The 24,729-nt window shown below is 51.3% G+C and overlaps 1 protein-coding gene across 7 annotated transcripts; it reads right to left on the minus strand.

Annotated features, from left to right (window-relative positions):
* Positions 1-42: 42 nt before the first annotated feature.
* ZNF746 (zinc finger protein 746) lies at positions 43-21,751 on the minus strand. 7 transcript variants are annotated; one of them, XM_042248987.2, is made up of 8 exons: positions 21,501-21,751; positions 18,232-18,531; positions 18,026-18,107; positions 16,605-16,943; positions 16,401-16,511; positions 5,220-5,411; positions 4,305-4,430; positions 43-2,929 (listed from the first exon to the last, which is right to left on the minus strand). In XM_042248987.2, exons 1-8 carry the CDS (start codon positions 21,522-21,524, stop codon positions 1,878-1,880), a joined length of 2,226 nt encoding a protein of 741 aa, XP_042104921.1. In that variant the 5' UTR covers positions 21,525-21,751; the 3' UTR covers positions 43-1,877. The 7 variants fall into 7 exon arrangements, with proteins under 7 accessions (XP_042104921.1, XP_042104920.1, XP_042104919.1 ...); XM_042248986.2 differs by having other exon boundaries at positions 43-2,926; positions 18,026-18,146; XM_042248985.2 differs by having other exon boundaries at positions 18,026-18,146.
* Between the last annotated feature and the right edge of the window lie 2,978 nt (positions 21,752-24,729).

Raw genomic sequence — 24,729 nt, forward strand, 5'->3', positions numbered from 1 at the left:
TACCATATTATATTAGACTCAATGACAAAAACCATGACTATATCCTGAAGCAAACGGACTGGATGTGGCTTTATTTTCTCTCGGATGTCAGTTTTATCACCATAAAGTCAAAGTTCTCTGGATTCTCCCATCCCAGCTCTCAGAAACAGTCGCCTCCCTGGGCCCAGCGACCCTGAGCAGGAGGGTACAGAAGTTGACCGTGGGTGATGCGTGCAGAGGCACCAGCGCCAAAGACCAGGTTTAAGAATGGAACCCACCAAACCACCTCGGTGCTGGTTAGGTTTTATTTTTAACAGGATGTCTCCTCTTCATTTGTTTTTTTCAAAATATCAGTTATATCAATATTAGAAGTGTAAACAGGTACAAAATATACAGTACATAGAAACAATTTTCTTAACTAGTCTATTGCCTAATAAAAGTACACACAAGGGAGCTGAATGAACAGGAGCCGTGGTCGCCCCGTCCTCAGGGAAAGGAGATCCCGGTGGGATCAAAGAACCAGCGTCTGCCTCAACAAAACAGGAATGGATACTCGTGTGGCAGGGACAGCGTTCGGGTGGGATCAACAAACCTGAGCTCATTTCTGATTCCACCTTCTTTTAAGATGCCAGCCAGGGGGGCGAGCAACCCCTGCCCCGGCCCCTGGGGTGGGAGGGAAAGGAAGTGCAACCACCCGTCACAGAGGCGGCAGCTCTCAGCTAAAGTGTGAGGAGGCCTGACCACTTCTGGCTCGGGCAGTTAGGGGTCAAATCTTTTAAGAGGGCAGCGTGAAAAGCTGTCCACCCCAGACTGCTGGCCCAGGAGGATGAGCCGCGCGCCAACCCATCTGACCCCAGGCCCTTGCCAGCTGTCTGCACTCACTGTGCACACAGAGAGGGGGGTGAGCGAGGTTGAGCTGAGTCCCTCCTCAGAGTTAACTTTCTGCCTCTTCTCTTAAGGGAAAGGATGCTCCTCCGCGTGCTTCACTAGGTCACAGGAACGATCAAATGAGATTCGGAGCAGAAGCATTTGGACAGGGAGAAGACACCACACGAAAAAAGGAAGCGGGCCTCGGGCTGGAGCAGAGGGCAGCATTCCCTGTGGCGGGGTGGTGGGCAGGTCTGGCTCTGTGGCCGGGTCTGCTCCCGCCGCCCCCTACCCCGCGCCTCACCTCTGCAGCCCTACTAGTGTCTTCAGACAGCCCTCCATCACGAGGCCTGGAGTCACGTGCGTCCCAGGGCCTTGGGGTGGCAGGTGCACACCGCAGGGCTGGCACTTGTGCAGGGGGCCTTTACAGGTGCTGGGAGACGCGGGGCGCTCCGGCTCAGTCCTCCTCGCGCCCGAGCTGCGGCTGGAGTCCACGGCGCCCTGCTGGCCCCAGGCAGAGCCGGATCTCCACTCCCCTGGGGCTGTGTGCGCGCTGAAACCGGCCCGTCCCCCGGGGGCCACTGGGGCCAGGAAGGTCCAAGTGCCTCCTCGCCTGCATCCCCGGCCAGCCAACCTCCCGGCGGCTCTGTCAAGACTCCATAAGGACACAGCCCACAACACACACGCAATCCAGAAACCAAAGGTACACTGTTAAAGTTTAAACTGGTGCTACTACTATTTTCCAGCTTTGTCTTCCAAGAATTAAAAAAAAGTTTCGTAATTAAATTACTTAAGATTCTATGCTGCTCAGTTTCACAATCAGAGAATTCTACTTTGTTTAGAGGTGGAAGCTGGGCCGTCTGGGAGTTTCTCCTGCTCCGGTGAGCATTTCGGCAAATGGGAATCTGGTTTCCCCTCCAGGCTCCATCCGTCTGGCTTCGAGGCTTTGCGCACGCCGCCCAGCCGTCTGGAGAGGCGACTCTTTACACCGGGGCCTGCGGGGGCCCGAGGGCTGGGCGGCCGCGCAGGGCTCAGAGGTCCCCACCGTCGGTGGGTCCCAGGACACTCAGGCCACAAGTCCAGTCAGTCACGAGGTCCGTGGGGGCCAAGGGTCCTTTGGCGGCGGGGCTCTTGAAGGGGTCGGGGGGCGCGGCGGGCAGCGGCGGCAGGGGCTGTCCCCGGGCCGGCTTGGCGCCTGCCGCATGGTTGCGCTGGTGCTTGCGGAGGTGGTCCTTGCGGATGAAGCTCTTGCCGCACACTGTGCAGGTGAAGGGTCGCACGCCCGTGTGCGTGCGGTAGTGGTCGATGAGCTTGGAGCGCTCGGTAAAGCGCTTCTCGCACTCGGTGCAGGGGAAGGGCCGCTCGCCTGTGTGCAGCATGCGGTGCCGGATGAGGTGCGCTGGCCGCGTGAAGCAGCGGCCGCACTCGCCACACCGCAGGCCGCTGCCGTCCCGCGTGCTGCCCGCGGCCCCGGCCCCATCGGGTTGGCCCCCGCAGCTGCGCTGGTGCGCGCTCAGGCTGACCTGCAGCTGGAAGCTTTTCCCGCACGCGGTGCACGTGAACGGCCGCCCCCCCGGGGGGGCTGCCGGGTGCTTCTTCAGACCCGGCTTGTGGCCGAAGCCTTTGGTCCGGCCGGGGTATTTACAGGGGTCATTGAAGGGTCTCGGGGCCTGGCTGGGGTCCAGCACGGCCTCTCCATTGTCGGAGGAGGAGAAGGGCAGCCCCTCGGGCCCGGTCCTTGGGTTGAGGCCTGCAGGAGGCTTACACCTGAAATTCCAGCCCCACCGGACCCCCCCGAAGAGCCAGTCCCCTGGAGGGGTCTCGTCCTGGGTCACTGCGGGGGTGGGATCCCCTAGGTCACGCTCTGGCCGGGCGGGCTCTCTCAGCCCCAGCACGGGGTCCTGGCTGGGGAATGAGCTGCCCTGGCTCTCCCAGGCTCCTTCCTGGACAGGACTGGGGAAGAACCTCGTGGCCTGGGCTGGTCCGAACAGTGTCCCATGGGCTTCTAGGTCAGTAGGGTGCACTGGTGTGGCCACCACCTCTTCTTCTTGGACTTCTGTTTTTATCACAATTTTTACATCTGCTGAGAAAGAGAGAAAGAACAGGTATCATTTTGTCCCCCTTCCTGCTTAGAAAGGGAAGATCTGATACTTTCATCTGGATATTCAGCCCACCAAGGCCACTCTGAGCCCTAGTATCCAAGCCTCAGGATCCAGTTCAGCAGAGGTGCCCAAGGTGGTCAGGCAACTGCCTCAAACTGTGGGTGAGGACATCATGTTTCAGAACTTTCTCTACAGGTAAAGCAACCATCATATATGCTCACCTTGTTCTAGAGCCTTCACCACAGGTAAGGAACCACTGTATCTCCCCATCACTTCTCATTTTCAGTTTGGTTGGTAAGGCTAATCATGAAGCTATTCCAAGGAAGGAACTCAGACCACTGGTGGCAATGCACAGAGCTGGGCTCAGGCACATCTGAGACTGGACCCTGGCTCCCCATAGAGCAGCAGCCACTTCAGGCAAGTTCCTCTGTGAATACCCTTTTCCACAGGGTTGCATGAAGACTAAACCAGGCAGCACACGTGAAAGCCCTGAGCATGCTGGTTTTGCATGCAGCAAGCATTCAGTAAATGCAGCCAGCTAGCTAATGATAAAAATAGTCATGAAATAGTAATGTTTGATTTTACTTAAATGTACTTGAATTTCACACTTTCAAGTTTTATATCAGAGATCTAGGCTTTTAGCACAATTTGGGGGTGTTAATATGAAAGAAATTATTGAAGTAACAGCTAACTGGTTTTCAAAACAGAACAGAAAATTAATACATAAATACAGCAGTTCTTTTGAAAAGACTCATTTGAAAAGACCCTGATGCTGGATAAGATTGAAGGCAGGAGGAGAAGGGGACGACAGAGGATGAGAAGGTTGGATGACATCACTGACTGGATGGATATGAGTTTGAGTAAGCTCCGGGAGTTGGTGAGGGGCAGGGAAGCCTAGTGTGCTGCAGTCCATGGGGTTGCAAAGAGTCGGACACGACTGAGTGACTGAACTGAACTGATGGCAGTTCTTTCCAATTTGAGCTGGTGGACCTCTGTCTTTGGTAGTGCTAATACCTAAGAATTGGTTCCGGTTGGGTTTGGCTTTTCCAGGCCAGAGAGGGGCCAGGATTGCTGAGTCTGGGCAAGAGGTATATATTCTCTCAAGGGATCATCAGCTTGTCAGGACGGACTGGTTAATAATACAAGAAAGGAACTGTGGACATTCTCAAGAAAGGCTGTTCAAGTCTAAGAATTTGGAAGGAGAGAAAGGCCAGACTGCACAGAGTTCTCGCATCACTGGCCCCTAAACGCCTCCTAGCTGGCGGGTCGGGCGCCTCAGAGGCAGACATGAGCACTTCCGGTCCCCAAGAGCACTTCCGTTCCTCCCTCTTTCAGTCCTCCCGCCATGCCCCGTACCTTCTGTGGAGGCGGCCGTGCTGAGTTTCAGCGTCCCGTCTGAGCAGGCGGAGGAGGGGTGGTGGGGAGGGAGGTCGGCCTGCCAGGAGGTGGGCGGGATAGTGGTTGAGAAGTTGGCATGGACGCCTGCAGTGAAGAGAGAGCGGGGCGGGGGGGGGGGGGGGCACGTCAGGGAAAGAACGGGGAGGCAGGCGCCCGGGGACCCCACCAGCGGCAGCTTTCCCGCCCGAGCATCACGGCCCCACCTCTCCTGAACCAGTTTTTGCCCCCTTCTCTGAGGCACCAGGAAACGCAGATGTCGCTGACTCTAGTCGTACAGCCCCCTCCCCCCCTTTTTTTCTTTTTGAAGTACAGTTACTTTACCATGTTGTGTTAGATTCTGCTGTGTTAGCAGTGAGTCAGTTATACGTGTACACATAGTCTGTCTTTTTCGGATTTCCTTCCCATTTGGGTCACCACAGATCACTGAGTAGAGTTCCCTGTGCTGCATAGTACGTTCTCATTAGTTGTCTATTATGCATAGTGTATACATGTCATTCCCGATCTCCCCGTTCATCCCATCTCCCCGTCCCTACCCCCTTGGTAACCCTAAGTTTGTTCTCTACCTCCATATAGCCCCTCTTAGGAGGCAGCTGGTGATTTAAATGCTCAGTGCTGGGGCAAGAAGAACAGGGGTATGGCTGGTGAGAGTGAAGCAGAGAAATACCAGGACGAGAGCAACTCGGAGCCAAGAGGGACTCGCAAGATGTCATCCGGAGCAACCCCTGCCACGAGGTGGGAAACCTAAACTAGCCAGGCAAGATGTTCCAGAGCCTGCAGCCCCACCACGATGCTTCCAGGAACTCCTCCTCCCAGGCCTTGCCCTCAGTCTCTACATCTGGTTCCCGCTGTCTGCTCGCAGCCTTGGCCACTCACCAGAGGCAGCATCGGTAGAGACGTCTCCTGCTCCAGAGTCGAGCTGGCTGAGGCCCCACGGCTCCTCCCCGATATCTGGCTGTCCGGCTGCCCATGCCTCCACACCCAGAGCCTGCTGCTCCTGGAGCTGGAGCTCACCTTCTTGCTTGATCTGCATTAAGAGGTCAGGGGCAGGAACTGGGGCCCCCGAGCCTGAGAAAATAGAAAATGCGTGAGTGACAGCATCAGCGGCCCTGGGGTGGATACACTTCCAGCCAAGGAAAGGCGCACAGGGCCTTGCAAAGGTGAAAGAGCTTGGTGGGAAGGGAAGGCAAGAGCTCAAAGAGGAACTGAGAGGCCTTCCAGGCAGAGCACGAGGTCACATGGTATGGAGCACAGGGGTCAGGCAGGAAGACAGAACACACGCTCAGGGCTGGATCTCTGGTCCATGAGCAAGGCTGAACTGCCCTAGGGAGGTCCTGTTCTCATTTTAAACCCACATAAAATCTACCCCCTGTCCCCACAACCTTACCCATATACATGTACTTACGTGAGCACAAGAGAAAGAGTCCAGATATATAAGAGTCAAAGGAAGAACACAAAGTCAAACTAAGAGTTTGAGTGAGAAGCCAACTAGAGCTGCTGAAACAGGATGCAGGCCTTAGGGGCTGGGCTTTGATGTCCAAGTGAGGAGGCAGCAGGGCTGAGCTGCCTGCATCATCCAGCAGCCGTGAGGCTCTATCCCATCGGGGAGATGGGGACTAAGACCATCTGTGAGGAAAGGCAAGGTATGAGGAAGCTGTCTCTTGTCCAGGGCCATGGGTAGGAAAGCCATCCAGAAGAAATTAAAAGAAATTAGAAAGTAACTTCATACTACCCATATGGTGCAGAAGCCCTAAGTTGAGAAATTCACAGAAAAGTTGACTGAAAACCATGGCAACCCAAGAGACACCCAAACCAAGGCAAATGCAAACCTGCCCATTAGGGCATCCCCGCAAGACAGGCCTTACGGGACAGGCTAAACCCACAAATCAGAAGTGGAGCCAACTGGCATGAGAGCCACAGCAGAACTCACTCCCACAAACTACAGGAAAAAAAGAATAGCTAGAAGGATATAATAGCATATGTATGTTTAAAACAGTCAAAGAAATGAAGGAAGACTCTCTAAGGCAAGGACAGGAAATTATTTTTAAAAAGGCATATTTGAAAGAGAACCGTACAGACATTCTAGAAATGACAGAAGCGGTCATGGGTATGAAAAAGTCAATGGCTGGCTTAACAACAGAATGAACACAGCTGCAGAGAAACTTAGTGACTCAGAAGATGGAACTGGGGAAACAGTCCAGAGCACAACACTGAGACATAAAGAAATGAAAATATAAAAGAGAAGCTGAGACACAAAGGATTCAACGAGAAGTTCCAACATAAGCTGGTAGAAATCTCAGGAGGGAATGAGAAATGGATACATGGCAACAGGTAGAAAGAAATAATGGCTGATAATTTTCCAAAACTGAAGGTATGGTGAGCCCATGGTTTGAAGGAACACACCAATTCCTAAGTAGGGAATAAGAAAGAATACAAACCTAGACAGTACTCATGTGAAATGGAATAAGAGCAAAGTCAAAGAGAAAATCTTAAAGGACACCAAAGATAAAAGAATGACATTCAGATTGAAAGATTTCTATCAGCAAGATAATATCTTCTGGAAGAAGATAATATCTTCAAAATGCTAAGGGAAAATTGCTTTCAACTCATTTTATGAGGCTGATATAATTTTCATTGCACAAACTAGAGAAACAATTCATAAAACGATCATTTATGAACAGATACACAAGATCCTAAATGAAAGAATTACAAATCAAGTCCAGTGATATGTTTTCAAAAAAGTAAAAGAGACAATACATTAAGAACAAACCGGATTTATCCTGAGAACTCAAGGAGAAGCTACTCCTGGAAAATGCAGTAACACCACTCACAAACAGATTAATGGAGAAAACCATACAGTCATTTCAACGGACACAGAGGCAACACTCACTTCTAATGTTTCTGTCTGACTGGTTAGCTGTGCAGAGAAACTCTTCTCAGTACGGAATATCCAAAATGACGGGTAAAGTGTAAAACCCCCAAAGTTTTTAACCATGGATGACCTCTAAGAAAGCCTAGGTCAACCATGGTAAATTGCCAGGCGTTTTCTGCTCTACTGCTGGGCTGTTATGGACTGGGCCCACCTGTGAGAAGCCTGGGGCTCAAGCAGGGTGGGAGGTTGGGCTGGAGACCCCTCACCACCACCACACACATAAACCTGGGCCCAAAGGCAACATTCCCAGTGCACTAAACTTAAGGTGAAAACCTGCCCCGTGGAAGGAGACTGCCCATTCTAGCCTTTGGTCTTGGCTGAATGCGAAGAACAGCCTCCCTGGGAGTTGACACAGCCCAGGTGGGTACTCAAGGGTTTCTGGTGCTGGGCCTCACACAACAGCATGGCCCCAAAACCTCGAGGCCAACACTGTCGTGACCTGATGACAAGCTAAGGCAGACAGAGATTCTCAGGACAGCATTTTAAATAGCTCTCAGGCATTAAAGAACTCCCAAATATAAACCACCACCTCAACAGGAAAACCAGTTACCTCAGTCCATCAGAAATCATCAGCTGCAGAATACGAACCACAAAAACTGGATATGGAAAACCTCATACACAGAATCTGAAGTTTAATACACTCACTGAAATAAATAGAGGGAGTGAGAGCATAACGAATAAGAGATGGACAAAACAGTTGTAACATAAAATAATTGAGATTTAGAAACCCAACCTGGAGGTTAAACAACAACGGAAATGACTGGATAGAGCGAGGTGAACCAACTAGAAGAAAAGATCAGAAGAGATGTTTCAGAGCTCAGTGAAGGGACGGAGAGGAAGATGTGAAGAGAAGGTCAAAGTTATGAACTGATGTGAACCATTCCAGAATAGGAGGACAGAGGAAATGGGGCCAGGCAGTATTCACAAAGACAGTGCTGCAAAACTTCCCAGCTTGTTGAAAAATATCAGTGATTAGAGCAGGATAAAGAAAGAGAAATCCACACCTTGATACACTGTAGTGAAACTGCAGATCACCAAGACCGATATCTAAAAGGTAGGGGAAAAAAGATTACCCACAAGAATATTGGCTAGCAAATTATCTTCAAAGGGCTAAAAGAAGCTAACAATCAAACTAGAATTACATCCTTCAAATGTAGAAATGGAGGAAGGACATTTTCAGGCACATATAAACACATATACAAACCCACACAACTGAGAGTTTTTATCATAACCAGATCCACACACACATACAAATGACAAGTGTGTATTTTAGAAGATAAACATCTCCAGATTACTTCTAAAAGAACAGAAACAATACATAACTTCCAAACTAATTAAAAATAATAGAAGGTCCTATAATTATTAAAGAACTTAAATCAGTAGATAAAAATCTCCCCTAGAAAGAAAAACATTCAAAGAATAGATAATTCCAATATTACACAAAGTCTATGAGCAAATTAAAAAAAGAGGGAATGCATCATAACTTTGATCTTTAATATCAAAATCACACAAAGCCAGTCTAAGAAAGGAAAAGTATAGGCCAGGCTCACTCATGAAGAAAGATTCCAAAATTCTAAACAAAATACTTAGCATATTAAGTCTAGCACTGTTTATAGAGGATCATGGGTAACTTAGACTTTTCCCCAAGGTTGCAAGCTTGGTTCAACATTAGAAAAATAACATAATTTACCATTCTAGGAGGTTAAAGAAGAATCATATAATTGTCTCTCTGTGCGACCCCAGGGATTGTAGCCTGTCAGGCTCTTCTGTCCATGGAATTCTCCAGGCAAGAGTACTGGAGTGGGTATTTCCCTTCTCCAAGGGATCTTCCCAACCCAGGGATCAAACCCAGGTCTCCCGAATTGCAGGCAGATTCTTTACCATCTGAGCCACTAGGGAAGACTATAATCATCTCAACAGATACCAAAACAGCATTCCATAAAAATTCATAGCTATTCTTGTTAGAAATACCTAGTCAACCAGAAATAGGGAAAACTCTTTTAGCCTGATAAATGACACTGATCAACAAAACCTTTAACAAATATTAGACTCAGTGTGAAAAGTTAAAAAGCATCTTCTTTAACATCATGAACCAATTGAACACCTGTTGTCATCACTTCTGTATAAGAATTTTCTGGGAGTTCTCAGCTAGCACACAAGAGAAAACTAAAAGATTTGAAAACAAACAAAAAATTCGTATTACTCATAGGGGATATGATGATCTTTTTAGAAAACGAGAATCATCAGACAATTATTATAAAAGTTATTAGGGCTAATGAGACTTTTAGCAAAGTTCTTAGAAATATCAATAAATAAAGACAACTGCATTTTCCTTTACTCCTAGGGTTTTAAGGGAGCACGGCAATCACCATTTTTCTTCCCTGTCACAGATCTTACAATCAGAGAACTAAAACCCAGGAGGAAGGCTGGTGAGGATAAACTCTTCTTAGAACTGATAAACAGGGATGCAGCTTTTATCTGTGGCAACAGGGGTCCTCAGTACTGACCCTGGATCAGGAAGTCACCCACTGGACCCTGGTGAAGGAGGCTTTCCCCAGTACAGCAGCACATCCCTGGGGGCAGCCAGCTGCCCAAGGGGAGAAGGGTGGGCAGGGACCGTGCATGTCCAAGCCTTGCTCCCAAACTCCCCGACAAGGTGCGTCCCTGGTGGGATGCCTAACTGTGTGAGACAGTGGGATGTTACATAACCGAGCCCTGTCACAGGAGAAAAAGCACTGGGAAAGGGTGCTCCCTGTCCCCACGACCCCAGCACACACCAGCAACAAACAGAAAATGCACCTTAAAAAAGGCACCACTGACAACAGCGACTCAAAACATGCAAAGAATGGAGGAATAAAAGATATAACGAGAAAATGTTATAAAACTTCACTGAGATGTTACAGATGATTTTCACAAATAAAACCCTTAATATAGTAAAAAGGTCAGTTCTCTCCAAAATGATTAACAGAATGCGTGCAGTTCCAACCACAATCCCAACTGGATTTTTTATGGAATTTGGTAAGGCAATTAGGACGTTTACCTGAAAGGACAAAGGAAAGGAAGCCCAGAGTACCAGTGAAAAAGTACCAGCGAAAAAGTACCAGCGTTCCAACCTCCTGTGGCCATAAAAGTTTGTTCTGGATGGATTAAGAACTTGACCATGAAAGGCAACATTTTAGAAGAAAAATAAGATGGTGTATCATGACCATGAGGTAGGGGAAAATTTCTTAATTAAGATATAAAAAGGACAAACCGTAAAGGTAAAAAATTAGAAAGTCCAGGTATGTTAAAATAAAAAGCATCTGTTCTTTAAAATCTACCGTAAATGGAGAGGATATATATGTGTGTATATATGTGTGTGTGTGTGTATAAGGAAATATATATATATATAGGGAAATATATATGTATATACATGTGTATATATATATATATATATGGAAAGAATTAATATTCAGAACAGTAAAGAACTCTTACAAGTCAATACAGAAGGGGAAACAAAAGTATACAGAAGGCATAAGCAGACATTTTACAGAAGAGGAAAGATAAGTGGCCCATAAACAGAGGATATAATGTTCAATCTCATTAATTAGGAAAATACACATTTGAAACTATAAATTTTAAAACATTTCACTGCTACCAGATGGGCAGAACTAAAAATAGACGGCATTTCTAGGGCTGAGGACGGGCGCGCTACGGCTGGAGAGCTTACTGGGATGCTACCAGGAGGAGCCGTGTGTGCACTTTCCTATGACCCAGCAGCTCTGCTGCCCGGCGTCTACCTTGAGAAACTCTTACACGCGTGTAAGACTTTCCAGCACAGCATTGTTCCTGAAAGCAAAACAGTTAGAAACAGCACAAACACCCATCAACAGTGGAAGGGAAAAACGCATCGTTCGTTATATTCAAAAATACAAACTTTAGGGGTGAAAATCATGAAAGGGAATGAACTACAGCTATACTACATCAACGTGGATGACTCTCAAAAATGTAAAGTCAAACGAAAAAAGCAAGTTGAAGAATGTATATATTATGATCTCATTCATAGAAAGTTCAAAAAGTGGTTAAACAGTGTTACTTAGGAATATATACACAGGTAATAAAAAGGTAAAGAAAAGAAGGGACTGATCTCAGAGGTCTGCATTTCTGTTTATCTGTGAAGAGTAAGGGAGGGTGTGGGGTCTGGAAGGGACAATGGGTTCTGGAAGGTTGGAAGGTTTTGGTTATGATCTATTTCTTACGCTAGAGGTTGGGAATATGGGGGATGCTGACTAATTGTTCTCTCAACTTTATGTATTTTGTTAATGTTATGTATATTCTGTATGTATTTTTTATGTTATATAAAACATAGTAACAATGTATGAAAGAAATAAAACAATATTTTAAAAAGAAGCATTTGGTATAATATGACAAACCTGTTCAGGATTAAAAGCTGTGGCCAGAAGTGGAAGGAAACATCTTTAAACTAACAGTTATCTTCAAAAGTCTACGGCAGATTTTTTAATGATGGCCATTCTGACCCATGCAAGGTGAAACCTCATTGTAGTTTTGATTTGCGTTTCTCTAGTAATGAACCATGCTGAGTCAGTCCTAATGAGGTGGATGAACCTAGAGCCTATTATACAGAGTGAGTCAGAGAGAGAAAGACAAATACTGTATATTAACACATGCATATGGAATCCAGAAAGATGGTGCTGATGAACCTATCTGCAGGGCAGCGATGGAGACACAGACGCAGAGAACAGACATGTGGCCAGAGTGTGGGGAGAGGGCGGGGCAAACAGAGAGGAGCATGGAGACAGATCCAGGACCGTATGTAAAATAGGCAGCACATGGGGATTCGCTGAGTGACACAGGGAGCGCAACCGAGTGCTCTGTGCCAACCTCGAGGGGTGGGGTGGGGTGGGAGGTGGGAGCAGGGTTCAGGAGGGAGGGGACATATATATGCTTGTGGCTGATTCATGTTGATGTATGGCAGAAACCAATACAATATTGTAAAGCAATTATCCCCCAATTAAAAAACAAAAAGTCTATGGCAAAAAAATCACCCTAAATGCTGAAACTCCACAGACAGGGATGCCAGCTATCATGGCTGCTATTAATATTTAACCATGTCCTATACCCACTGCGAAACCAGAAAAATAAAGTTAAGAAAATTTCAAAAGAAGAGGCAACTTTTGTGCTATCCACGGATGGCACAACTGTCTATGTAAAAAAAAAAAAACCTGGGAATCTAAATTGACAAGTCATTAGACGTAATGAGAGGTTGAGAAAATGTTTTCTTTCACTAAACAGTCAGCGGCATAACTGCACACCTGCAACAACTATTTGAAACATGTAATTAATTTAAAAATCTCATCCACAATAGAAACAATGATCAGGAGAAAAGTGTTAAAGCCTCATTCAGGCACACACAGAAGGCGACAATAAACAAGTCTTCCTGTGGATAAGGGGGCTCCATATTGCAATGACAGGAGTTCTCCAGAAGTGAAATTATAAAGGAAATGCAATTCCAGTCAAAATTCCAAGAGGATTTCTGAGAACCTGACATAAAGATTCTGAAATCCATATAGAAGAACAAAGGTCCAGGAAGAGCCAAGAAAAGTTTAGAAGAACAAGTAGGGAACGTGTAGTCTACCAGATTTCAAGGCTTATTATGAAACTAACAACGGTGAGAATTGGTACAGAGATTGAGACAGAAGAAATGAGTGAAGACAGAGAAACGGCGCATGCGTGTATGGAAGTCTGGTTCATGATGGGACAGACATTACACACGGAGAAAAGGAAGAATATCCAGTGAACTCTGCTGGAAAGTCAGATGTCTTGTGGGGAAACTTTGAAAGAATTCTCCCTCGCAATCTACACAAATATTAATTCTAGTTGGATTAAAGACTTTAATGTGAAAAGCAAAACTAGAGGGAGGCAGGAAAGGATATTTTAAGGCAGAAAAAGCACAGATCGTAAAGGCAAAGACTGGGGTTAACGACTCTGCCAAAAATTAAAACTTTTACCCAAGGACTACAAAGTTAAAAGACCTGCCACAGCCTGGGAGAAGATAATCTGTAATGCAAATAACAGATAAAGCGTTCATATCCCAAACTACATAGAGGTCCTGAATCAGTAAGATAATGAAAACAGCAGAAAAACAGAAAAAGATAATTCACTGGAGAAGAAACCAAATAACAATCTGAAGAAGATGCTCAGCTCCACTTGCAACTGGGGATATGCAAATTAAAACAAGATACCATTTCACTTCCATCAGACTGGCAAACATCTAACTCTGAAAACTGGGCAAGGAAGTAAGAAGATAGGCACCACCCGTAAGGGCTGGGAAGCACAGATGCCCATGTGACCACAGGGCGGGTGATCTGTGACTAAGGGCAAAGGCAGAGGTGCAGGCTGGCATGCCCTTTCTGGCCTGTTCCCTAGAGGAGCACCAGCACCTGGACACAGAGAGACGCCTCTGAATGTCCACTCGACTCCCACTTGTGACGGTGAGAAATTAGAAACCACTTATGCACAACTCAATGGAGGGATAGATAATAAATTGAGATATAGTTGCTTTTGGAATACTGAACATCCATTTTAAATGAATGAACTTGATTTATATGCATCAATAGAGATAAGTATGAAATACAGGGTACTCATAGATATCATGACATTTATGTGATGTTTTCAAGACACACAAAACCATATTCTGTATTGTTTATGGCTACACATGTACATAATAGAAGTTTTAAAATGTGGATAGAGAGGACAGACATCGACTTTTGGACAACTGGTTATCCTGGGGAGGAATGAGATTGAGAGAGCTGAAAAGGAATTTAGATTATATCAGAAATATATATTTTCATACATACATACAAATGATGAAACACGGCACACGTTCAACAAATATTAAATTCCTATTCTGTGCCATATATATATACTCTGTGCAGTATTCTAGGAGCCCAGAATGATTATATGAACAAAATCAATAGAGGTTCTTATCCTCTTGAGATTTATATCCTAACGAAGGTGGGGGTGGTTACCAGACAAGCAAATCTATAAATATGAAACATGTATCTTCTATAAATACGAAATATATTCTGTTTCTACATACATAATAATATCCTTGTCCACATAAAATCCGTGAATATAAAATAGTATCTGGAGAGCATGCCTGGCAGAAGGCAGGACCAGGTGCAAAGGCTCAGAGGCTGGCCCAGTGTGGAGCTCCGGGAGAGCAGCAGGGAGGCTGGGACAGGGAGTGGAGGGCCGGGGGAGACGAGCCCGATGGTGCGAGTTGGTGCAAAGCCAGCAGGGCTGTTTGCTGTAACGTGGGAGAGCAGACACTGGAGGGTCAGGGAGAGGGGCAGGAGGTGCCTGCCACAGGCCACGCAGGAAACCAGGGACCTGAGAGTCTGCATGCAGTGCTAGCAGGGTTTCGCTGTCGGGGCGGACGGGTGTGGATGAGGGTCAGAGATGACCCTGGGTTTGGGGCCGCAGCGGAGGATGGAGGCTGCCTACTGCCTGGGAAGAGTGGGTTTTGATGGCGGATGAGGAGCTTGGTGAGGCACGTGTTCCAAACAGGACATCCGTAACCTGTCCATGGGGACATGGACCCCACAGAGTTCAGGGGAGAGGTCCCAGTGAGAGCACTCACTAGGATGACTGGGTGTGAGTGTGGGAGGGCACACGGAGGGCACTCCAACCATAAAAGGTCAGAAGAGGGGGGTGCCGGAAATAGAAAAGGACAGGCAGGAGGAAAAGCAGGAGAAGCACCCCCTGGTGCCCAGTGGAGGGGGAGGGGAGGGGAGCAGGCGGGACTCTTGGGGCAGAGCCTGAGGACGTGGGGTGGGGGGTGGGGGGGTGGGTTGCTGGGGACTGAGTTCCACAGAGCACTACTGTGGGAGGACTTCAGGGTTGCGGAGAAGTGGAGAGGAGGTCTGTCAAGGGGCTGCACCAAGCCCTGAGCCGGGGAGGGCGAGCCAGGGACCAGGCTGGGAGGGGATGGGGGGCCACCTGGCAGGAGTTCCCGCAGAGGAGCTCAAGGCCAAGAGAGGGGAACATGAGTGCCTGGAGGGGGCGCGGGGGAGGGTCTCGCCAGAAGCCACCGCATTTCCAGGCCCCTATTTCACTCTCTTAGCGTGCTGGAGAAGCCAGGGAGGCCTCCCCACGGATGTCGTCAGTGCAATAAAACAGACCTACGGGGAGCCTCCCACCCTGGTGAGCAGCTGGCTGCCCATGTGTCCTAACTGTCTTCCCCATCCAGGTAGCACTCTGCTATTCGTCAAGGTCTCACTTTTAGCACAGTCCCTGGCACCTGGGAGACTCTCAAAACATGTTTGTTGACCTAGACGGGTGAATGCTTTCTGGGCACAGCCTGCCCCTGGGAAAGAGCAAATCGAATTGTGGTGATAACGGCACACATGGAAGACACATTTCATAAATCACAAACACATAAGACTGTTTACTAAGACAGGTGTTCAGACAAGAAGGAATGCCCCAGGCAGGTGGTGCAGACAGACAAGAGGTCTTGGGAGGAGGCTGGCTTGAGGCTGCAGGGGCTGCCCCTGCTTACAGACAGACTGTCGCAGACCCCCAGCCCAGCAAGGTCTTCCCGTCAGCTGTTTGGCTTTTCTCGTGCGTCCACCCGTCCTTCCCTTAACTTTCAAAGGTGCTGACTGGCCCAGGAAAACCTGAGACTGTGGTGTCGGGTATCCAGATTCACCTGAAATAAATCAGTGGCTCTGGCTGGACTGAAACGTGACTAACGGGTCAATGTTCTGTGACTGCTAATGGGTTTCAGTGAAATCTGGTTCTCAGGTGGAGGCAAGGCTGACTCTTTGAAAAGCTATGAATGAACTAAATCCTATCTTCATGACCTTCTGCCTTCCTGTCTGCGTCCTGCCCCCTCTTCCCCTAATTCTGAGCCATGGGCGCCATCTCTTTCCTAAAAACTCGGTTTGCTGCCTGTTTCCATGCTGGGAAGCTGGACGTGCTAAAGGTCACAAGAAAACTCAGGTTTGAAGCATTGCTGCTTTTCCTCAGCTCTCCCTGGAAAGAAGGTCACGCCCGCCCTGGCCGTGTCCTCCCCTGGGTCCATCTAACCCCCTCCTGTCTTCCCGGCCATCCCCACCCCTCACCTGGACTCGGGTCCACGGGAACATCTGGAACCTTGGGGCCAGCACGACGCCAGCACGGCTCCTTCCCCTGTTCGGTCTGGGTGAGGACCTCGGGCTTGGAGATGGCGTAGTCTGAAGAAGAACGGAAGGGTTAGCTTTGGCCACGTTCCACTCAAGAGGTGGGGACAGGCAGCCCGGGAAACCAAGATGGCCTAGAAACCACACCTCTCGATTGGTATAGGGCGGTGATACTCAAGCACAGATGAGTCTGCCTCCCAGGGGCAAACTGGTCAGAGTCGGAGATGTTTTTGGTTGTCGAGACTGGGGACGGGGCAGAGGTGCCTCTGGCATCCGCTGGCAAGAGGCTGATGGCCGTCCTACAAGGCCCAGGACGGTCCCCAAAACAAAGCCTCATCTGGCCCAAGATGCGGTGCTGAGCATAAGACACATTGATACAGGGTCTCCAGGTTAAGAAGCAGTTGTTGTTTAGTCGTTCAGCCGTGTCTGACTCTTTGCGACCCTGTGGACTGTAGCCCTCCAGGCTCCTCCGTCCATCGGATTCTCCTGGTAAGAATACTGGAGTGGGTTACCATTTCTTTCTCTAGGGGATCTTCCCAACACATGGATCAAACCTGCATCTCCTACATTGGCAGGTGGGTTCTCTACCACGGAGCCTCCAGGGAAGCCCCTAAGAAGCAGTGCATTCCTGCAAACCGGAATATCACCTCACACCTGCTCCTGCTCCCGCCTCATAAGCATGCCCTGTTGCCTTCATACCTGCGGTCACACAGACACCACCCGAAGAGGTAGACGGGCCTTCTTGGGGGGTATTGCATGAGGGTAGCGGCGGCAGCCCCAGGGTCAGGGAAGCCTCCAGGTATGAAGGCAGCGCGGGCTGCGAGAAGCCTGGTCTGCCCATATTCTTCTCGGTCAAAGCCTCACGTCTCAGTAAGAGAAGGCGAGAGCAAAAGCCCTCCTCAAACGTGGACTGATCGTACAGGATCTGAGAGTCAGAGGAGCCTCCTCCACTCCAGGACTCAGCAAGAGACAGAAACGGCTGTGCTCCGGGCCTGGTTAGGAGGGGGGTCGCTATGCCTCTCGGTTTGGCAACCTGTGAACTTCACCAGGCAGAAGACGGCCTTTGACTCAGTCACCCCAGGCTCAACTTCAGTAAGAGGGAGATGACTGTCCATGGTCAAGGGTCCCAGTGATTCACGTGTCCTTGCGATAAAAAGCCACCAGCAGCAAGAAAGAGACTGAGATCTCCCCGGGCTGTCTGTGCTTAGTCGCTCAGTCCTGTCCGACTCTTTGTGACCCCGTGGACTGCAGCCCGCCAGGCTCCTCTGCCCATGAGGATTCTCTAGGCAAGAATCCTGGAGTGGGTGGCCATGCCCTCCTCCAGGGGATCTTCCTAAACCCAGGGATCAGGCTCAGGTGTCCCACATTGCAGGTGGATTCTTTACTGTCAAGGAAGTGCAGGAGTACTGGAGTGGGTAGCCAAGCCCTCCTCCAGGGCATCTTCCTGACCCACGAATCGAACTGGGGTCTCTTGCATTGCAGGCGGATTCTTTACCAGCTGAGCTACCAGGGAAGCCCTGAGACCTCCTTAAATCACATTTAACCAGGAAATGAACTGCAAGCCTTACCCAGGGAGACCAGCGTCTCGTAGTTGCCCCTCATCACGTGCTTGTACAGCTCCTTCTGCCACTCATCCAGCTTGCCCCACTCCTGCTCAGAGAAATACACGGCCACATCATCAAAGGGCACCTGGAACCACAGGGTCACGCAGGCTCACCCGCACGCCGACGGGCAGGAGCCGCGGGCTGTCCCACCCCCGGTGCCCAGGGCTTACCTTGGGGGCCTCGCCCTTGCTGCCCGGGGGCAGCCGCAGGATCCAGAAGTTCCTGTTCCTCAGCAGGTTCTCCACGTTCTCCAGCCGCCTCTGCAGCAGCCCGTACTCCTGCAGCAGGGTCCCCAGCACGGCCCACTTGCCCTCCAGCTGGTTCCCGAACTCCACGGCCGTCTTCTCACAGTCCGCCAGCTTCTTCTCGGCCATGCCTGTTCGGCCTTCTAGGGAAAGCAAGCGGGCGGCCTGTGATTCGATCTTCCTCTCCATGGCCTGAATCGTGGCTGCCATTGTCCAGGGAGAAATCTTTCAGAAACAGAGAGCAGACCAGCATCAGTCATTCCACCTGCTGTGTTCCGTGAGCCCCCTCTCCCCAAGGCGTCAGGGAGCTATGCTGGGAGGGGGTAGTAGTGCGCATGGCAGGATGGGTGGGGGGTGTTCAGGCCAGACCTCCGCCTGGGGGGTCAGCTCCTCTGGGTGGGTACCGTCCCTCCAGGCCTCTGCAGCCCACCTACAGAGACCCCAGTCACGGCTCTCAGCACCCTGTACAGTTACCTCCCCCTCTGTCTCTGAAGGCAGTGCTGTATCTGCTCACAGCACACAGGGGCCCATGGTAGGCGTTCAGTGCAATTGTGTTAGATAAATAGTGACCGCAAGCTGCTGGTATGTTTTAGTGGAGAAATAGTAAACTGCAGGTTTATTAGCGCCCAGCCAGCACCTCCCATCATAACCGCACAGGATCTGTCTACTGACAATGACCTAGCAAAAAAAAAAAAAAAACAGCTGGTTCACTGAAACGACACAAACACGAGCGTTGCTCAACTGCTCTTTCAAAGAAGCATCTCGTGTCTCTTTAATAAACATGGAAATCCAGTGACCAATTCCTCTCCACCCCAGGACACTCTGATTTTGTCCCCTTCTCAATTACTACCCCCCTCAAAGTAAAAATCACCATGACTGCAAATCTCCTCCCTCCCGCTCTGCCCCCAGCCGAGAGTTAAGACTCCGATCCAACACAAGCGCCCTGCCCTGGTGAGACTGACTGTTTCCTCTCACTGTCCCCACCACTCACAAGGGGAAAATCAATTTCAGACATTTTTGGTGCTGCCCCAGGATCAGTAACGCACCTTACAGACAGGTGAGGAAGGTAAGACATTTGCCATCAGGTTAGACTTTATATGTGCTGCAACCACCATAAAGACGTGGAGACTCCCCAGTGACCTGCCTGACACATTTTGCTTTGGGTGGGCTGGACCACTAGACACCCCCCTACAAACACACACACACACACACACACACACACACACACACCCCTGAAGGCAGGACCCATGAGTCAGGGAAGAAGACCTGATATTTATACCATCTGGCAGTGTCTGAGGGTCAATGAAACCTTACAACATTCTGAAAATCATTCCTAACCAAATGTCTGGTGACTATTTGCAAAGTTAAAATGGTGACTCATAGGAACCTGTGAGGATTCATTTAGAGAGTTGCTGAGAACCAGGACACGGGTGGACACCTCAGAAAACAGTGACAAGACAGTTTGAAAACAGGTTGGAAAAACTGTTGAGGACGGAGCATTTGGGATCCTGGGGTTGTCTGGAAGGCGGCTGGACCAACGACCTCTGACCTGAAGAAGGAAGACGGATCTCAAAAGATGGGGAGGAGCTGGACTGGTAGAGAAACAACTGGATGTGGGTGGGTCTCTTGCTCAAGAGGTAGGTGGTTCTGCCCTGAGGCTGTGGGGACCGCACCAGCCTGGCACCTTGGGCTGGCTCAGCCCTGCCTCTGAGTGCGAGGCGCCCCTGGGCACGGGGCGACGTTTCTTCCCTTCCCCTCAGTCCTCCTCTGGTGACCAGTCCCTGACATAGGGCCCCAGACACTAACAAGTGTCTTCACTTTATTGCCCAGCTCCATATCTCCTAAAATCCTACTTAACCTCCTCCAAGAGCATCTGACTGCCCTTATCATCTTTGTGCTGCAAGAAAAGGGCCTTTGCATAAACTCTGACCTTATAAACAAAGGCACCACCCAGTTTCCTGACATTTTAACGGGGGCCCAGGGAGCCTCCTAGAAGGCTTCCACACTATTTGGTGGGAGGAGGCCACTGCTCAAGGCCCTCTCCTCACTGAAGGGTGAGCGGACACATGGGGCTGGCCGCAAGGCTCCTGCCAGGGAAGCGGAAACTCTCCGCCTGGGAGCCACCGATGGGAAGAGAACGGCCAAAGCCTTCAGTGGCTCCCCACCAGGGATGATGCAGTCCAGGCCCTCACACCCCTTCCAACTCTCCCGCGGCCTCCTCTCCCCCTGCTTCCCTACCTAAACCACCTTTTCCAGGCAAACGGACTCCTCCTCGAACAAGCCGGCCCGGGGCCCGCCTCTCCGTGTCCAAGCCTCCTATCCTATCGGGAAAGCTCCACCGGGTCCGCGCACAGGCTGGTGAAACCCGAGCCTTCCCCTGCAAGCCCCACTCGCATCTCAGCAGCCCAGGCCCGGGCCCCTGCCTCTTTCGTGTTTCCCTTCGCCATCACCAAGTGTACCTGTCTGCTTGCCCAGAGGCGTCGAGTGTCCAGCACACAGAGCGACCCTCTCTTCCCACGCACTTGCCAGCTGTGCGATCCTGGGCAAGTTAACTTCTCTAGGCCTCGGGTTTTTCATGACAGTGAGGACCTACCCCCGCCTAGGTTTGCTGCGCGGACAAAATCACGCCTAACGGCTGGTGCGGCGCCTACCTCTACGAAACCGGGGGGAGCAGCTGTCTCCCCGCCCCGAACCGCCCCCCACCCCCCCAACCCCAGGAGCTGGGCGCGCAGAGGGGGACTCGGTGCCTGCGGAGTCGCGGCCGCTCCGGACACCTCCCAGGTGCCACCAGGCCGCTGGGGGGAGCTGGGGGGTAGCGAGCGGTGGGCAGAGAAAGGAGACGCGGGGTGGTGGTGGTGGGGGGCGCGCGCGATTGGGGGGGGCGCAGCGGATGGGGCGGGGGCAGGAAGCCCCGGAGGGCAGCAGGAACTCGGCGAGGGGCGGCCCGCGGTGCGGGGACGACCGGTTCCGCCGGGCTCAGGCTCGGCCCAGAACGGGGAGGTGGGGGCGCCCAGCCGGCCGGCGGGCGCCGTAGGCCCCGGCGTACCCCGCGTCCCGCTCGCCCGGAGCCCCAGGCCCGGCGGCCCGGCCCGGCCCCCGGAGCTCCTCCCCAGGGCCTGCGGCGCCGTGTGCTGGGCCCCGGCCGCCCCGGGGGCCCCCGAGTCCGCGCGTCCGTGCGCGCGGGCCGCCCTTACCGGAGCCGCGGCCGCCTCGGCCATGGCCCTGCGCTGTCCGGCCCGGCCCGGAGGAAGTCGTCGCCGCCGCCGCCGCCGCCGCCGCCGCCGCGCGGCCCCACGCAGGCCGGCCCCCGGCCTCTCCGCAGGCGGCGCCCGCTCGGCCCCGCCGTCCCCGCCCGCGTCGCCGCGCTTCTCGCTGGCCGGCCCGCGCCGCTCCGCCCGCAGACGCGCCGCCGCCGTCAGCGCCCGGCCGGTCCACACTGCATCCTGGGAGCCGGCGCAGGCCCGTGAGGCTTCCTGGAGGCAGCGCGGCCGCACAGCCCCACCTGCAGCCCGGAGAGGCGAACGGCAGGCGCGGCGCCCGCCCCGCCCCGCCCCGCCCCACGGCCCGCCTGCCCGCCGAGCCCCCGGACGCTGCCCTGCCCGCCGGCCCAGCAAACCCCCGACTCCCCCAACCCCTGCCCAGCCGACTTGCCCACACTCCCCCTCACCCCAGCTCCCGGCCCCCGCCAACCCACCGACTAACCGGCCGCCCGATCCACCGGCCCGCCGATTCTCCGGCTCCCTCGATCTACCGGCCAACTGGCGCGCCACCCCGCCGACACTCCGATCCCCAGGTTCCCCGACGCCCGGACCCACCGGCCGCGGCCAGGCGCGCGCTTAGACTCGCCGCTTGGACTCAGCGTCCGACCTGCCCGCGGGGCCGCGAGCGTCTCGGGCTTCGGTCCCCCTGCGCCCCGAGGGAATCTCCCCGCTGCAGGGACCAGCCGGGCCGCCCCTCCCCATGCCAGTCCCGGGAGGCCCGCGCCGTCTCCCCAGGGGCCGCAGCCACGTCGCCTCTGCGGCTTTGGGTCCGGGCCCCCGCGCTCGGGGCTTCTGTGTGTTCACTTCCTTGGCCAGCGGTCCCTCCTGTTCACCTTCGAGTTGAAATGAAAAACGTCCTTCCAGCAATAAGAATATAGTTCACTATATCCCGGTAGGCAGCACTTGCAACTTTCTCTAACGTGCGGGTGACCTATAAAAATGTTTTTTAATGCAGTGGACAACGGAACACGACACCAATACCTGAAATTATTTCGCTCAAAAAGTTGGTAAGGGAAGATGTTCATGACACTTTAAGAGAAGTCTGTCAAGGATGGTTATATGATTTTATATATTATGTATATAATATATATTAGGTATATCATGATTACATAATCATTGGAAGGTTTGGAAGCGTATGGTCTAAGTAGTTCTCTAACAATCAGACCGCAAGCCATTTTTGTGCATTTTCTAACTTAGATGCTTTACGTTTTGTAGTAACGACAGTAATGTTTTAAAAATATTTTGTAATAGCAAGAGTAGTATTTTTTAAACGAGGAGAGAAAAATAAGTCGCAGAACTCCTCTAAAGGCGAACCGGAACGGGCGGACAGAAAGCGACTCTGACTGACGCCCCCGTGTGGCAGTGCAGATGCATTGCCGCCCAGCATTTCTTCTAAATCGGACTCCTGGGCGGAGAGGGACCTGCGCACCACGTGCTCGGTACTCCGCAGGGCTGCGGCTCTGGCCGCCCCGGGCCTTAAGGTGCCCTTTGTTTTCTCACCATCGCCTGGAGCTGAACATGCCGCAAGGGGGTCATCCCGCATGCGTACTTTGTGTATGAACGTGGAATCTCCCCAGGAGGAGAGGGTGTGGGGGAGGCGACACTTTACTCACAGTGTTGCCTTTGCGGGAGGTCTTTTCGGGTGCCTGACTTTCTTTTTCTCACTGATGCTAGCTAGCCCAGCTGGTTTCTGATGTGCGCCCCACCCTCCGACCTTGCCTCTCAAATGTGGGAGTGTGATGGGGGATAGGGGATTCCTAATTGGAGCCCTTGCACCCTTTGGCCTTTTGGAGGAAATTCGTGAGCAGGAAAAGGCGACCCACTCACTGCAGGAGAATGTTCTGGAATCTGCCCCGGGCTCCTTTACCTTTTTTTTTCTTTTCCTTTTAGCTTTTCTTCCATATCATCTTTCCTTCCCAAATAACCCATCCCCTGTACCAAGGGTGCATCCCTGAAGCTTGTATAATTGGGGAATATGAAAAAAAAAATCTTCACAAAATTCCAAGTTTTAAAAAGTCCATACACAGGTGACACAAGGGATGCTGTCTGAAGCTTCCTTAGCTTCACAGAAAAGTCCTTGATTTAAAAAAAAAGGCTGTCAGAACCTAGCCAAGTCTTGTCTATGTTGGGCCTTGTGCAATGGGGTTACTGTGGGGAGAACTCAGGTTCTAGGATGTGAAAGTTCTATTATTTACTGGTTCTATTATTTACTTGGGCCCATCTGCCAGCCTCTCTGGGGCTCTCCTTGCTCACATGTAGACCCAGATTACATCAGGCTATTCTGCAAACCTTCCTGGGCCTGGCCTTTCTTTTGCACTCATCTGCTTTGACACTGGACCCAGCTGAACACTACTGGGTCCGCTCCTCTCACTGTGGCCTGTCTGGTGGTGACTCATGTACTAGCTTGGGCTTCCAAGGTGGCATTATGGGTAAAGAACCGCCTACCAGTGCAGGAGACAGAAGAGACTCAGATTTGGTCCCTGGGTTGGGAAGATCCCCTGGAGGAGGCAGGGCAATCCACTCCAGTACTCCTGCCTGGAGAATCCCATGGATAGAGGAACCTGGCAGACTACAGTCCACAGAGTGCAAGAGCTGGACACAACTGAAGTGACTTAACACTTATGTTCTCATGACACCATGTGTCAATCACCTCCCAGATTACCTTGGAGAAGGGGCTTCTTCATTCTCAAGGAAACAGAGGTGTTACCTCCATGGTGATGGTGCTTCTATGACGGGACCCATCACCTGCCTTGTGGAGGAGGAGAACAGCACGGGGGCAGATGCAGCCTGGCCTTCAGTGACCATCTGTGTGAATTCTTCCCAGGAGAGAAGATCTGATCGGGTTGGTTCTTTCATCTAATAGGTGGTGCCCCAAGCCAAGGCCCTCAAAGCTGGTTGGAGGGCAGAAGAGCACTGCTAGGCTAACATTTTGTACTTGGCAAAATAGCCAGCAGCTTTATGTAGAGAGATCTACCAGGGATTACCTTCCTCCAAAGAGAGTTGTGGGCATGAAAAGCCTATAGAGTTTGTGAGCCTCGTCCAGTGTCAGTCCTCATCTCCTACTCTGGCCCTTTGCACTGGGTACATCTCTGGGCAAGGACAGTGACTTGCTCCTCTTTGTATTCCCCAAGACGGGTAGACAGCCTTGCACACAACTGGTAGG

This window comes from Ovis aries, chromosome 4 (genome assembly GCF_016772045.2).
Source record: "Ovis aries strain OAR_USU_Benz2616 breed Rambouillet chromosome 4, ARS-UI_Ramb_v3.0, whole genome shotgun sequence".
Taxonomy (NCBI): Eukaryota; Metazoa; Chordata; class Mammalia; order Artiodactyla; family Bovidae; genus Ovis; species Ovis aries.

What these genes read in the sequence shown, in the direction of transcription:
- ZNF746 (XM_042248985.2), bottom strand. Translation starts at nt 21,524, where the DNA reads ATGGCCGAGGCGGCCGCGGCTCCG. An exon ending in CCGAGGCGGCCGCGGCTCCG is followed by an intron (nt 18,532 to 21,500) that starts GTAAGGGCGGCC and finishes TGTTTCTGAAAG; the next exon opens with ATTTCTCCCTGGACAATGGC. An exon ending in CACGGCCGCCTCCACAGAAG is followed by an intron (nt 2,930 to 4,304) that starts GTACGGGGCATG and finishes TCTCTTTCTCAG; the next exon opens with CAGATGTAAAAATTGTGATA.